Raw genomic sequence first — 16914 nt, forward strand, 5'->3', positions numbered from 1 at the left:
TACTATCGATCGTAAAATAAATTTATGGGTTGTAAATTTCAGGGTTAAAATTCCCATTATAATAAACTGAAATTTCACTGAAACTTATATAATAAAAGCCAAAATTGGTTATAAATAAAACGTGAGTTTCCTTTTTATTAATTTAAAAATGGAAATAAACTACACCGGGCCATTGCTCGGTCACCAGGTACTTTATTTAAATATATGAAGTAAGGTATAATCCGTGCATATTAAGAAAATAGGTTACACAAAAATATTGTTTATTTATACAGCCCAAGATAGTTTAAATTTCTTCTATAAACATACCACTAGAATTTCTTATTATTTTACAATCTAAGTAATAAAAAAAATGAATTTTACATTAGTTGATCTATAGTTTGAAATATGGAAACTTTAGCAGAATGTTGACTGTTTACATACACGGGGACCATACGACTGCACCCCTAGTATACGAATATACACACATAGGTGAACAATTTATAACTCATAGCTATTCTTAAAATGACTCAATAACAAAATAGACCTAATGGTATGTAATGTAAATAACAACTAAATAGTGGATTATAGGTATACCTTTCAACATTCCAATATCCTCCAAAGGTTAATTTATATTCGTGTAATAGTTCATACCTATTCAAAACGTTTTGTATAGAACGTGAAAGAACAAAAATGATACTTCACAGACAGAACAATAAAGAACTCCCGTGGTCTGAAAATCACATAAAATAATTACAGGCCACAAACAATATCACAAACATCAGGGTGGTCTGGATAGCATTGCAGACGATGAGGGAAATGAAGTTTCTGTATTACAATGAGTCAGTAATGGTGTGCCTCAAGGGTCATACCTTGGACCCATTCTTTTCCTGCTAAATGTCAACGACCCAGTCTGACGCACCGCATTGAAACTGTCATCAATCAACAGACAACATTGTCTTTATTATCCTTAGTAGGATGATTTGTTTACATGATAAAGCTACAGTTAGGTGAGACAAAACTTAAAATGTGTTAAAATACGAATCTCTTATTCGAAATGTATTCACACAATTGATTATCTTGAACAAGACCATATGGTTCTATCGGGTAGGATACGTGGAATCAGTTCATGAATTGCATTGATTCGTTTAAATCATAAACATTATTCACTTCCCTAAGATAGTATTATTATAGAGTCCAGGCGTTTTGGTAGTAGCTGCAACTAACCACGTGGTTCCTTATGTTAGAATTCTACAGGAATTTCGCAATGATCAAATCGTTACATAACGTTTTTTTAAGCCCGTGCATTTTTGGAGCACATACACGTGCATGACCTTTCCTGTCTCATTTGACTATCATCAAGGAGATTTTTACATTTATTAATAATTTTATTGACTTCACTATGTTGTTTGGGTGGATTACCAACCAATCTTTTGGATTACCAATCTTTACCAACCAAACAATATCATGGTGAAATAAAAAGAGATCTTATTAAATGTAAACATCTCCTTAACAAAGTGCTTTGTTCTAAGAACTTATATTTTAAGTAAAGAAAGTAATAGTGTTTTATTTTGTTTGTACATTTTTGTCTTCTCTTCAACCCTTGTTAGCGAGAAATCTTCAGGCAGACGGAATTTGTATGTTAGGGCTTGACTATTAATTTCTTTTTTTACTTCACTGGATTATAATTTTGGTATTACGTGCCCTTGATAAAGTTATAGTTTTGTTTGCAGCAAAGTGGCCCATTCCCATCAGTTACTTAACTACTTATTTCTATAGCGCTGCTAACAAAGTATAAGCGCTGGATAGGATTATGTTATCTATCTTATACGCAAAAGTTTGATGATTGCTGAACGGAGAGATAACTTGGTCTAAACCAAAGCGTATTTTATGTTCCAACCAAATATCATGGTCTAAAAAATATACATTTTTAGAAGATCACTCTACTAACTAGTTACAGTAACTAGTTTCTAACTAGTTAGTAACTATTAGTTAACTAGTTTCACTTTTGTAAAAAAAATACTCATTGTGGCTTGTTCGTATAGGAAGGATGGGAAGGATATCTAATTCAATATTCAGAGTCAGGACTGTAGTCATGTATACATAGTTTTTTATAGGAGATCTTAGTTGATATTTTTTTTTACTATAAATCACTTTAAACCAAAAAACATTGGATATATACATCTCAGGATACAGGAGACACAGTAGACCAGAGCTATGGACGTTATCAGCACCAGAGCCACAATGTCCAGCAGCAGGTACTGACCGAGACGGAGGTCCACGGACGAGGGTCTCAGTTGTGGTGCTCCATTGTGGTCTAGGACGTACTCCACCCAGTACACGGCTATCTGAAGAGCCGTCCTCGGTCTGTCTCGGAACTTTGCCGACAGCTGTCTGGCCTTCAGTGTGAACCTGAAGACGAAATGTGGTTAAATCGGAGAGTGGTAAAATAACTAAGTACTTCGTGTGGCTGCTGACACAGCTGGCACAATAAGGAGTAAAAAGTGAATCATAAATGAGAGCATAGGTCACCTAGTACATCAAATTACAGGTAATGCCTCGAATCTAGAAAAATAAGATTTATAAAATTTGGTATCCCCAAAAACATACTTTACATGTGAAAAAAAACTTTCCCAAATCCTGAATTACTTCATACCCCTATTTAAAAACGGCCTAGGAGTAGATCGCATGGGCATTTTATGCGCGTTTCCATGTTACTTAGTAATAAAGCTAACTGTGGTTATCTTTTGACACTAAATAAGGTTGAAGTTGTTAATTTAAAGTCACTGCCATAGCTACGATGAAACTATTGTGATTGTGTTGTAGAGATCTTATATGTAAAGTACTACTCAATATGATCTTTAAGACTCCTTGCGGGTGAAAACCTTATGCTAAAAAAATTATTTTTTAGGTATAGGATTCAGTTATTTATTCCATTAACTGGAATTATTCAAAACATGAAATAATGTCTCTCTACTCGGTATAAAACATTGCGTAGGAACCAAAATCTAGTTAAATGGATTATATAGAGTAAAAAATTAACTTAAGTCAGTAATTACTTATCAATGTTTGTATTTTCAAATTCAATGTTACACTGAGGATTTTAGAAAATATTTTTTTTTTCAATGAGCTTTAAACTAAGAGCTTGCTTGGGGTATTTACATAATTAAAATAAAAAAAAATCATGTCTTTAATAATCTCAGGAGTGAGAATCCATTAAAATAACAATAGAAAGTGTGCTGAAGTACCATTACTCCCTGCAAAAGTGAGTGATATTTTGCGTTAATAATATTAATTGTCGGTATCATCAAGTATCGTGTAGGAATAAACATATTGCATCTTGCATTCTTTATTCTTAAGGATCAAGATTTGGACCTCAGGCTCGCAAATAATAAGAGGCACTTAAAATAAATAGTTCACAAGTTAATTACTTTCTTTTCGTAAAATTTAAAGTTCTCTTCGATTACCATAATTATAAAATTATAAAACCTACCACTTTGGTTGCAAGAATAAAAAAAAATCAAGAACTCTTACAGCAGGAAAGTAATTGCATTGTATTGTTTTAAATTGCTCTTTTAGTACTAACGAGTCCTTATCCTTGTGACGGAGTTGAGGTAAAAGTGTATCGTGCTAATTAAAGTTTTATACTCGTCAAATTCTGGGTCATGGAGCTGATTTTACGTCTACTCTGATTGATATGTCAAAATACTAATGAGAGAGACTGAAGCAACTCTGAGGAAAGTTTACGATTGAATTGGTTTTCACTGCTCAAGGCAACATGATCAGTAGACGGGGTAAATGCAAGTGAAATAATGCAAAATAATGTAATCATTAGACAACTTTGCCAGGGGCTGTGAAATGTTCATAGACATTCCCTTGGTAAAGGAAACTATTTGTGCCGGGAAACTGAACAGGTAACTTCAGATACTTATTGTAATAATATTATAAAAATGTTAAGCAGTTTTTACCGTGCAAACTAAATTACCCCTCCTATAAGTCCCGGTTGTTTAATTTATAAACCTACATAAGGATTATTTTACAATAAGAATAACCAAAACTTTTACTTTTCAGTGCACTATTCAAGCTTCTAACGAATTCTGTCAAACGAAAATACAGCCCATTTGAACATTATTTCAAATCCCTCATAATATTTTAAAGTATGTTGTTTTAAACGAACATAGTTTTTATTATTTTCTGAAGAGCTTCAAAGAAATTAATTTGTATAAAAACTAAAGAAAATAAATATATAATCAAATAATTTATTGAATTATAATATGGAGTTTTTTCCTTTGAGGAGTAGGCCTAGATCATATAACATAACTCACTTCGACTATTAAATGGAAAAACATTTTTATCCCTGAACTTTGAAGTTCTCAAAGCTTAACTATAAGTCAAGATAAACAGAAAACCTTAATTTATTGGGGTTTTTTCAACTAAAATTCTACTTTTTAGTTTATCAATATTTTACTACCTTTTTACCTTAGAAAATGTGAAATTATCTATATATTAATAGGCAAGCATGTTTCTTTTAAACCTTTTTTCTCAGCTCGTGTGCATCGTAGGGAAAATCTACGCACACTGTTGGAAAGATATTTACCTGTAGATGTGCAGAATCCCTTTATAAATTAAAATAGGCTCAAAATTAAGCACAAAAAATTAATTTAAAATTTTGAAAAAATTAACATGGATCTTATGGGTTGCCATGCTGGTGATGAAATAACAACGAAATATAAACGGAAAATCTAAACAAATGGAAGAAAATCCAATCATATGTTTTATTCACAGTGTGGGATGAAAATAAAGAAGTCTGAACATTAAATATTTTTGGTCGAGTTTCGACCACTGGACGACCTCTAGTAAAAATAAAAGAGCAGTGCAGAAACGGTATTAGAAAATTGGCCACCACATATTTTATATCAGCCATCGTATACTTAGTCGTACATTTAGTTGTAAGTGGTTTTTAACATTTGTATCAAAGTTTGTTTGAAAAAGAAATGCATACAAATTGACATAAGCCACTTAATATTAGTATTTTGACTGTGCACTTAGTTATAGTAATAGTTGTAAAGTAATTTTACAAAATTCCCTGAATTATCATCACTTAATTCATAGTTCATTTAATGTTAACTGACTATTATACTTTAATAAGCAAATTTGCGATTTAAGATTTAACAACGTCATCGTCTAGATAGTGAACCTTTCAAGGTTATTTGACGAGTACAAAACTGTAACTAGCACGATACACTTTTACCTCAACTCCAACCCATGGACTAGTACTAGCTAGTACTATAAAGATCAATTTAAAATAATATAATGTAATTACTTTCTTACTGAAAGGGTTCTTGATTTTTACAAATTTGATAAATTGTATTTTTTTATTCTTGCAACCACAGTGGCAGGTTTTATATTTTTGTTACATTACGTAGCCCATTTAAGAAAATATAAATGTTAAACTACCCAGCGTAAAATAGGCGTAGTGGATTGAGCTGGATAATGGCATTTCATTTCAACATTTAGATATTAGACGGCAAAGCTATTAGCAATTAATAAGACTATCATTCACCTAGGCATGATTAAAACATCGTTGTTTAAGAAATACTTTGCATTATATTTGGCACGACATAACACTGATTTGATCGGAACGATAATCATTTGGTATCCCTTTTCTAGTAATCGTGGTACCCCCTTTAAGATAAAGTGTGGTGCTGTTTGGGTTTGTTTTACAAAGTCAATTTTATTTACCAAAGAGGAATACTTTACGACGCAGGTTATATTATTGTACATTCCTAAACGTTCTTAAACTTTCAATCCAAAACTGTAGACAGTATTGACTGTGACATCAACAAAGTTTGTGCACGCCAAAGTTTAAAACATCTGTTTTTTCTTCAATGGACCAGGGTTTTTGATAGCTTGTACTTTAACATGAGTTAGGGTCTATAAAGTGTTAAACTGTATTAAAATTTTCATTTTGAACTGCTAGCTGCGAGTCTTTAAAATCAACGTACAAGTCTGTATATATCTGATACTTATAGCAAACCATAACTTGATCAGTTATATTAGGTAAACTCTTATGACCGAAATACTCCAACAAGCCAAATAAATATTCCTTTTGAGTGTGGAAGTTGTAATAACTTCCTATTAAATGAGTAAAATATTCTGCGACTCACTCAGGGTTGATGAGCACGCTGCGCAGAGCTGAGTCCAAGGTCTGTTCACTGATATCGTCAATGTTCAGCAAGACCCCAGCACCGTGCCTGACGATGGTCTTGATGTTGAGGAACTGGTCTGAGAAGATAGGCACGCCGATCACAGGCTTGCCATAGTACACTGCCTCCGTGATACTGGCAAGTCCTCCGTGAATGAGCAACGCCACTACGTTCTTGTGTTCTGCATGTAAAATGTTCAACAATGTTGTTTCTTATATTTATCATGTTGAGAACAATAATTCATTTCGAAACACAAACATAAAATTCAAAGCCATGTCTTTCATATGACCTTACCAAATGCAATACATTGTTAACGCTTCATTAGGGTTTACAAATTAAAAAAGAATTATTTCTAAAGTGACGTGTATCCACACTATTAAATAAATGATAACACTTAAATAAGGAAATAAATATGTTTTAAGCATAGCCTGTGTGGAGTTTCCAAAATATAAATTAAATCTTTTATGTAAATTTTATGGACATATTATATATAAAATAGTGTCCTAATCATAAATTTCATTCTTTAAAATACCCAAAACTTAAAATGTAAAACCTGTAATGGTTCCATGCATAGTGAGCATTTTACTGCAAATTTCAAATGTTGAAGAATTATGATTTTGTATGAGTAATTATATCTGTTGAGTGTGATTATTTGGAAACACTTTTATCGGACTGTAAAAATATTTTAAGTTTCTAGGAGAATAAGATTCGTAATGCATTTATTTGTCCAATACAACAACTTTGTATGCTTTACTGTGATTATTATTATAATCAAAGGCCACTTACCTAGCTAGTGTCACAAATATAGCATAATAATTTGATTAATGCCGTGATTTAAATAGGGGGTTCAGATGGTTATATTGACACTTTTCCATTACAACAATTATTTTATCTAGTACATATTATAAACACATTTACATTGAACATTCATTAGCTTTTAAAAAGACATATTTTCGGAGAGAAATTTAGTAAATGATAACCTTAAAAATCATCAACAACATAATGAACATTATAAAAGTATAACTTCTGACTTGTTATGTGAGTAGGAACAAAATAATTTTTATTCTAATTATAATAATTATAAACTTCATCAGGTACAACAAGATTTTAAAAGAAGCTGTATCATTATTTGTGTAGAGTTTAGTTTGCATGACTTCATATAAAACATGGAAATTCACGTAGTTCCGGTTTGTAACCACAACATACCTGTGATTTCTCTTTGCGGAAGCCATTTCCTGACTACAACGTTTTTTGGAACATCCGCCAATTCCTCTTCATATTTAAGAATTACTGTTTGAGGAATTTTCGCAAATGAGGCCAAAAATGCCTTTAATAAGTTGTCTGGAAGGGAAGCCATGCGAACCATCGATCCAAAACTTACAACAACGACTCCTGAAGTGGATTTGTCAAGAATGTCCAGCAAGTCCTGAAATCAATTATATTTGGTTGTATGTCTTATTATAACAAAAATAATTGTAACCGAAAGTCTGAGGGGTTGCTTGTAATAATAATGTATTGGCTCTCTTGAGCATACGATGGTAATGTTAAATAAACAAAAATCTAGAAACCGTATGAAATAATAGGTCTGAGAAGTGCACTTTCGACCTAGAAACAATGGCACTAAGGCTGCATAGTGCATAACACATTGTTCCTCTGGGTAATGTTAAGCTCAATGACAACATCGTGACGGTGTTATGCAATGGAAACAAGCATGTTAGTTGCACTGTTAAACATTTGGTTAAGACTTAACAGCCTGCATTCTAAGTCGAGGTCGTTTAAACATCGTACAACACTTCCTTTATCATTAACCTACAATACCATTGAAAACTAAAAGTATATTAAAACTCAAAGACTCTTTCTATATTGTTACATGTCTATTTTTAGCCTAATTTCCTTATACAACTATCGGATCCAACACATCAGCCAATCAAATTTAACTGGTTTAAAATATCGTGTAATAGTTGTTGGTGTAACTCTGCTGCACACAAGAGAAATGTTTACGGACAATCAGTAGGCGAGTGTGGAAAGTTTCTCGAGTGCAGCAAAGGCAGTTTGCACTCGCGTTACACATTATGTTTTTCATACAGTTACTATAAAGAATATAAATAATTAGTCTTTCAAACACTGTACAACATGTTTTTAGGATAGGTTAAATCCAAACATTGAGCGAAATGGGAAACGATGCACCAGCTGATCGTAGTCGTAATATTTTTAAGTGATGTCAACTTATTTTTAAGGGTACACGTATTACGTGCTTAATAAAAGCACGCTGTTTTGTGTTGTTTGGTTGGAATACTGGTGTGCAGCAAAAAAAAAACTGTGCGACAAAAGTAAAAAGTGTGCGGCTAAAGTAAGTAGACGCAGCAATTAGAAACATTCTGTACTATAATCAGTGCAAGGAAGGCCTCTATGTCAAGTTACTGTAGGAAAATATTGTTTATGTCACAAACCTAGGTTACAGAGCAGGTCTTACTCCTTTATTCCTTTAAGTTATTCCTTTAGCAGAATGTGACTTATATGGAGTTTTCTGGTTATTTTCTCAAGATATATAATTAAGTATATCATCTGATACGTGGCTCTAAACTAAGTGGAAAACCAATCAGGGGGCGTTTAAACTAAATATTTTTAATTTATAATCAGTAATAGAGTTTTTTTTTTATCTTCTGAAATTATCAGACATTTTATCGTTTGTATTCCCGTTGGTGTTACTTTACCTCAAACCCTACGTATTACCCTTTACTTTATTTACTGATAGTATACTTCTTAAAGTATCGTAAAATATTAATACTGTAAATATTGTTAATATTGCTTTAATTATTTTTTAAATAATCGCAAACTTGTTTTGGTGTGTGTTTAGATGGTTTAGGGTCTGGTTACACATTTTTGGTGTTGCATACATGATTCTCTCCCATTCTCTGTTTTTTTGTTATCTGCACTTATTTCTGGTTTTAACTATACAATCGACGAGCAAAAATTTAAAAAAATTTCGCTTTATTATGTCAGCAATGTACTAAACAGAGTTATCACTAAGGGTTGGTAAAATTTTATGAATTACAAAACACTTAAACGCTCTTTTCATATATTGGTCAGACAAAAACAAACCTTAACACTATGGTCATAAAATTGAACACTCCTTAAAAAGCCTGTTCAATCTGTGACGCTTATCAAAGGTGAAACGGGATCTGGTAAATAGTATTTAATTATTACTGACACATATCTACTAACACTATTCCAATCATTTTTCATCAATTATGCAATCAACTCAGTCCAATCAATTTACTATCAAAATCTTACATTCATGATTACTTACCTGGGGAACTTTAGTCGAAGTGTTCTTGATATGTATCCCTCCAACCTCCACCACATTGTGAGTACACGGACGACTGTAGGTCAGTGAAAGGTGACTGTTCATCAATATTAGCGAGGTATTTCTAACAATCTCTTCGATTGGGGGTAGTCCTTCAAAGTATTCATCGACCATATTTTGTACTTTGGGTAAAAACACGAGGTGGTAAAGTAACTTTGTGTAAATTAAGAAAAAGGTATTATAAACTCTCTCAAAGAATGTCATTTCACTACCTACATCCAGATAGTAGTTAGGTATATACGAAGGGTTGTCCGGTAGTCCTACACGGTCTGACAGCCACGGTAGGGGGAAACTAGTAACTATTGATACAAGAGGAGCTCCAAACTTAGACGCGAAAGGAGCAAAGCAATCGTTGGTGAATACCTCGGTGATCACCATATCGAACTTCTTGGTGGATTTTAGAAGCATTTTTACTTGATTATTGGAGTAAACCGCTTTGCACATGTCGTAATCGTTCTTCGCCATATACAGCGGGGAGTGCAGCTGGTTGGGCATGTTTTGTCTGATTCCCTCCAAGGCGATGTTTCCAACCCATTTGCTCGCCTCGGTCTCCTCAGACACGTCAATCTAGGCAAAGAGTTACTAAAGTTATTTATATTAATATTTTAATATGTTAATAAAAACTGAAGAGACTAATTTGAGAAGCTAACTTCGTGCTCGCATAAAAATATTCAAAAAGTGTTCAAAATTAATTATAACATAATGTCCTTGTGAATATTGTAAAAGATATATTTTCGTACGTTTTGTATAATTGTACATTATAGTTGCCAAATACCCATTCCATGTAGGAGGGAGTGAATATTTTTGAGTGATTATTGATCGTACTCATTCTTCCTGAGCAGTGCTTTACATTCGCATTCCTTTCGGAGCAGTGCTTTACACTCGCATTACTTTCTGAGCAGTGCTTTACACTCGCATTACTTTCGGAGCAGTACTTTACACTCGCATTCCTTTCGGAACAGTGCTTTACACTCGCATTACTTTCGGAGCAGTACTTTACACTCGCATTCCTTTCGGAACAGTGCTTTACACTCGCATTACATTCGGAGCAGTACTTTACACTCGCATTACTTTCGGAGCAGTGCTTTACACTCGCATTCCTTTCGGAGCAGTACTTTTCACTCGCATTCCTTTCGGAGCAGTGCTTTACATTCGCATTCCTTTCGGAGCAGTACTTTACACTCGCATTCCTTTCGGAGCAGTGCTTTACATTCGCATTACTTTCGGAGCAGTACTTTACACTCGTATTCCTTTCGGAGCAGTGCTTTACACTCACATTACTTTCGGAGCAGTGCTTTACACTCGCATTACTGTCGGAGCAGTACTTTACACTCGCATTACTTTCGGAGCAGTGCTTTACACTCGCATTCCCTTCGGAGCAGTACTTTACACTCGCATTCCTTTCGGAGCAGTGCTTTACACTCGCATTACTTTCGGATCAGTACTTTACACTCGCATTCCTTTCGGAGCAGTGCTTTACACTCGCATTCCTTTCGGAGCAGTGCTTTACACTTGCATTCCTTTCGGAGCAGTAGCTTTCGGACGAATGACTCTCAGAGAAGTACATCTCGGAACAGTGCCTGTCGTGGAAGTGCCTTGTCATGAATATTCTTTTGCATCAGTACCGTTTAGTTATCTTCTGTTTAAAGCAACGCCTTTTAGGGTAATGACACGCACCAGTTAAAAAAGAAGTAAATTCTTTTTTAACCCTATTTTTAACCTTTCGATAATGAAACGCTCGTTATTAACAAACCGTTGAACAACTAAATGGACTTACAACTTCCATGACACTATCTCTTATTTAAGATTAGTCTAGTTTCTCAGCTAATTAATAATTTTAACAAACTTTCTAACTAGAGAACATTGCTAGTTAATATACTGATTCAAACTTTATGATGAATAATTCCGACTGTCCTAGAGACGCTGAAGTCTTAGTGAAAATCATAGGAAAATGGAAGATTTACATTAGATTTATTGATCTTGTCTAGAATTCCTAGGGCTAGGGAGCTTAGCAAGGGGAGGAGTCCTCTTTTATGGGCACTGATGCTGAAGACTGGGAAATCGGGGTTTAAGTAGGTCTATTGCAGATACGCATTCAAAAAAAAAAAAAACACATAAAATACGCATAAAAAACTAAAACGCTTCAATACAAATGTGGTCCAATTTTAATCTTGACCATCAGCTTAACATGGATGAGTCATTTTCTTCAGCCATCTCTGTGTTATTTGATATCTCTGAAGGCCAAGGCCATTCCGTAAATGTCGATAAAAGGTCAGCAGGGTTATTGTACCAAGAGATAAGTTGATCTATATTTTCGGTCAGATTCGTCAAGGTTTTAATGATCAGACGTACATTTTTTAACATCAGCTGTAAACGTTTCAAAATAATGTAAAAGGTATAATTATTAACGTTGTGGAGTACCAATTGTGGCGTTGAAACTCAACAGAAAGAATGCAGAACAGAAAGTTATTGAAGATATGTTATTTGATAGCTTACAGCTCTCGCAAAAACTTCTTGAGGGCTAATGCTGGTGCTAGATTTCTTAATTATTATTACATGATAGGTGATTGATTAAGTAATAAATTACCTTTGCAAAACGGTAATAAATAAATTCATATGTTCCAAACTTTGAAGTTTATCCATAAAATCAAAATCGTTCAACATATGTTACCGATAAAGTATATAATTAGTATTTAATATATTGTTATAAACTACATATAAACTGTAAAACCTATTTCTCGAAAAGAAAACTTTCGTCGATGGTCTTTTGTTTGTCTCTTCAAAACTATTAAAGGAATACGAACTTTGTCTCAGACCCCACTGGGAAGAATGTATTCAAGATAACTTAAAAGTATATCAATCTATATATCTAATTCCGTAAGCCCAAAATTTTACAACGAAATTGTGAGCGAACTGGAGGCCGTAGAAAGCTGGGAGGAGTCTCATTTTAAAGGTCTGTGCATGACATTTTGGGGGAAATTATTCATTTTTCTTAATTATGCACCAAAAGGTTGTTACAGAATAAGATAGTTCACATTAAATAGCATGGGAATCTAGGTCATGTTTGCTTTGTTTACTTTAAGACATGAGGTTTAACTTTATTTAAAGCATATGGTAAAATGTACTGTAATATGTATACTATTATAAAGGTGAAATAGACTTTATCCCAATTTTAAGGGTCTGGATTAGTAAATACGATTGGTTGTGTTAGGTATGTCTGAAAAATTGTAACGTTAGAAGTCATTTACTGGAGTAGGCAAAGGGAACATATTTTTCATGCCAAAAAATAAAACTTATAACTACAGATCTTAATATGTCGTTTAAGTTTGGAAGGACTCAAATCCCATTGCAATTAGCTTTCGCTATTACTATAAATAAAGCGCAAGGCCAAACTTTCACAAAAGTTGGCATTTATTTGAAAAAATCTGTTTTCACCCATGGTCAACTTTATGTTGCTTTTAGCCGGGTAAAGCGGCCAGATGATATTAAAGTAGTAGTAGAACCAAATAAAGACAAACAATCGCCAAAAATTGATACTACAGGCTATAACAAATGTTGTTTTCAGAGAGATTTTGTTATAGAATTAGCATTTTACAATTTGGATGACATTACATTTATGTGTTTCATCTAAGTGAATATGTCCATATACAAAGAAATTTATGTATATTTAATTAATAGTCATGAAGATTATTATTGAAAATGTTCCTTAGTTGTATTATGATTAGAAAGTTTGCATTATAAACACCGCATGAACAGTCCTTTGGCATTTGTATTTTAAGCAGAGCAGACATCAAAATCCATTATGCAGGTATGTAATAACTATTATATATATTATAATATACAAAAATGTTAAACGATAATTCAAAGTAGGGTAACCCATGAGACTAATAATTTTTACAAAAGGGGATATTGCCCCTACAAGCCACTAGTAAATTTATATTTCCCTTAAACTGATTCCTTAGATAGGCTTATTTATAACTAATGAGGTATGCAGATAGATACTACTCACATCTACCAAATCTGTCACATCGATTGCACCAATTATTCGTAGAATTAATCATGGGAAAACGTGTGACGATGCATATAAAATATTAAATTATATGAATTGCCAAGTGGTTTTAGTGTTGAAATCAAATCCAAAGAAACATGTTTCGATTCCAAGCGAGATCGTTTCTGGACTCAGATGACATTTGTTATTGTGATGTAAATTAATAATCCTGTCTAACAAAAGGGAGAAATAGGATAGTGACAAGTCCAAGGTTTAGTCCGGCCAGTACAAAGAAACGTAAAGAAATTACAATGGCTTAGAAACGCTAAAGAAAAAAAAATTTCCATTTTTTAAAAATTGATTTTAAAGTAAACAATTTTTACAGTTTATCATTAAGCACGCAGATAAGACATCTGTTTTTCATCGTATGATTTTGAGAAACCTCGCAATTTATTGTTATGGTTTGTACTTATTATATGAGTCTCTAGATTGAATAAATTAGTTGATTTCTTAAAATAAATGCAACACACAACGTTATTATTTATCATTATAAACTAGATTCACAGTGGATTGTTTAGAATGTCATTGACAGAATCGCTTTAACAATTAAACATTTTTAAACTATACATTGTTGGCAATTAACACGTTTCTTGTCTTCTAAACACATCTCGCCCTCGAATAATTTAGTAGAGACCTATTATGATATATGTCTTAAACATTCAAAATACATTAAACTCGCAAAATACTTGCGTGATATATTTGTTTATATAGTCACACACGACATGCAGCTTACTACTGTACATTATTTCTGCCACCAGTAATATAACTCATCTTAATAACAAAGCAATTAATCCGTCGAAGTAAGTTTTCACGGATTAGATAGTTTCCTAACCTCGTCTAGGTTGGGTACCGGAGATTTGTGAGGGAAGCTGGTCACCACAGTCAGTTGATGCCCTCTAGCAGCAAGTTCCTCGAATAGAGGCTCCGTCACAATCAGATGTCCTCTGGCAGGCATGGGCTGGAGAACTAGGATCCGAGCACTGCTGCAGCCACTTGTATACAGTGCAACTACCAGTAGCCATGAATAGTGCATCTTGATAGAACAAGAAACATTTCTTTTCAAAATATATTCTTCAAAGGAGTTTTTGGTTGCAATTTCCATTTGTAACAATTTTTTTTCATAATGCTTTTTTAGCCTCTTAAGATTATGCCTACCCATATTAAAACTAGTGTAAATATGGCAAATCCTTGATTTACAATTAACAACACTGATATTGAGGTTGCAAATGGACAATGAACATTCGTCTATTTAAGTCTACTTCCACCTAAGACTGTAATTAATAAAATAGAATCAATTTTATAAATTATTTTAGATGGGGACGCCACCTAGGTGAATATTTTAACCCAAATATGAGTGAAAGGGTGGGTGTAGATTGATGTGAGATGACCTGTGTAGCTTTGTTACTGACTGAGATCAGCTATGGTTTTTCAGTCAGGACCATTTATTAAAAGCCCAATGATTAAGGACAGCTGGGTCCGGTTTTGAACTATCAAAAAAATTAAGACTTTTCTCGGGCAAAAACTAAAAAGTACATTAGTGTGCACTGAGGAATATACTTTTGACAGCTTTTATTTTCTAAACCTTTAAAAATTAATGGGAAATTTTCTTAATCACTAAGTAGGCTAGTATATATTCGAATATTGTCGTAACTTTCATTTATACTTTACTTTAATACTTTTCATTGAAATGGCGACCATACAAAGTAGGTATTTAAGTCATGTATGAATGGAGATATGTGTAGGATGAGTGCGATCTTGTATTCTTGTTAGTGACTAAGGCCGACCTATTTCTTAGACACAGCTGTTAATTAATAGCCCATACAGCTAATGGGAACTATGGGACCTACAGTTTGTAGTGGAATCCGAACCACTTTTTTTCCTTGGTATATACGAATTGGTCTAATTATCAGGATAGAACTGCGGATATTCGTAGTACTAACTAGTGCCGGCGTTAATCCACACCAGGGAGTATCGCATCCACAGTGCATGCCTATAAATATCCACAATTCGTCACCTCCTAGTAGCTGGAATAGAGGACGATGCCACCGCCCCAGTCGTCTTTGTATACTTGCCTTTGCATACTTTGTTTTACGTTACCGTACGTTTTGTTTTAAAATACCTCCAAGGCGTTAGGATGATTTTGAATTGCTCCGTTTAACCAGTGAAATAAGATAATAAGTACTGCCAATCCACCCACCATTATGTAACTGTGTATATTTTGAAGACTTCATGATATAAGGATATTTCGTATACTTGCTATTTTCAGAACGTATGAAATGATAAATGTTCTAATTAACCATTCCAAAAAGAATTAAATCAACATTATTGTTTAAAAACAGAATGCTATAATTTAAAGTTTTGCGAAAAATCCAAATGAAATGGGTTTCATAGGTACTGTTGTAAAACAACATTTTAATACTTTTTTAAGCACCCTGCACTATATAGTATCTACCAAACTTACAATAAAAGTAAACAGTTTAGGTAATGTTTGTAAGACGAACAAGAAAGATTACTGGGCAATCAAATTTTTAAATTTAAATAGCTTTGAAAAATGTATATGTATCTAAGATGAGATGTAGATAATATCTATGATGCAGGATGAGAGAGCTAAAAAGCTAAACAGATTGTTTAAAGCTAAATAATGCTACTCTTGGACAATGAATATTTTTGAAAAGTAAATTTTGATAAACAAAGGTTAGGAGAAATAGAACAAATTAAAACGTATCAAATAGTTAGGTTTAATTACTATTTGTTTGTATTTTCATTACTTATTTTACATTGTAGCTTTTAGTCCTATAGGACTACCGCAATAAATTAATATTTGACTTACCTTGTCAATCCTTATCCACTTTTCAACTCGACGTGCGCTTTGTATTAACACTCAACAGTTAAACACTCTTCCTCGCCTCGTATAAACAATATATTTATCTACTGAAGACTTATCAGTGTCGGGTAAACAGCGCAGCTCCCAAGCCCCTTTAAACACCTCTTACATCATTTCTGTTTGTGGTCAATGAGTAGCACTGACCATATAATAAATACCTCAGTGTAAAACAAATTAAAACATTTCAAAACTTTTGTTTGTCAGTAAAAGAAATTCTTGCTGTGTTTTCTTTTGGGAAAACATTTGTATTTTAAGTTATATGACAAATTTATGAAAACTACATATATAATTTATTACAAATTTAGTTAATATATGATATTGGTTATAGTGACGATATGTTTGTTTAGTTTTGTAAGGGCGTTTGTATAGGAAATTTATGTCATTTAAGAGCTGTTATTTTAACTTTTGCAGTTTTTTGCTCAATCGACCATCT

The 16914-nt window shown here is 33.2% G+C and overlaps 1 protein-coding gene across 1 annotated transcript; it reads right to left on the minus strand.

Annotated features, from left to right (window-relative positions):
* Positions 1 to 677: 677 nt before the first annotated feature.
* LOC128989010 (UDP-glucosyltransferase 2-like) lies at positions 678 to 16465 on the minus strand. The gene is made up of 7 exons (XM_054410863.1): positions 16428 to 16465; positions 14430 to 14630; positions 9493 to 10116; positions 7389 to 7608; positions 6144 to 6363; positions 2159 to 2388; positions 678 to 709 (listed from the first exon to the last, which is right to left on the minus strand). The coding sequence occupies exons 2-7, from the start codon at positions 14628 to 14630 to the stop codon at positions 678 to 680; spliced, it is 1527 nt and encodes a 508-aa protein (XP_054266838.1). The 5' UTR covers positions 16428 to 16465.
* Between the last annotated feature and the right edge of the window lie 449 nt (positions 16466 to 16914).

The sequence above is a fragment of the Macrosteles quadrilineatus genome, unplaced genomic scaffold, assembly GCF_028750875.1.
Source record: "Macrosteles quadrilineatus isolate MER2022 unplaced genomic scaffold, UCM_ALF_1.0 Scaffold_3__2_contigs__length_128488019, whole genome shotgun sequence".
NCBI classification, from domain to species: Eukaryota; Metazoa; Arthropoda; class Insecta; order Hemiptera; family Cicadellidae; genus Macrosteles; species Macrosteles quadrilineatus.

Bases quoted from the DNA above. Each gene is read 5' to 3' on its own strand.
- LOC128989010 (XM_054410863.1), bottom strand. From the start codon at position 14,630: ATGCACTATTCATGGCTACTGGTAGTTGCACTGTATACAAGTGGCTGC. The intron at 7,609-9,492 runs GTAAGTAATCAT...AATTGATTTCAG, and splicing joins CTTCGACTAAAGTTCCCCAG to GACTTGCTGGACATTCTTGA. The intron at 6,364-7,388 runs GTATGTTGTGGT...TTTTACATGCAG, and splicing joins TCCGCAAAGAGAAATCACAG to AACACAAGAACGTAGTGGCG.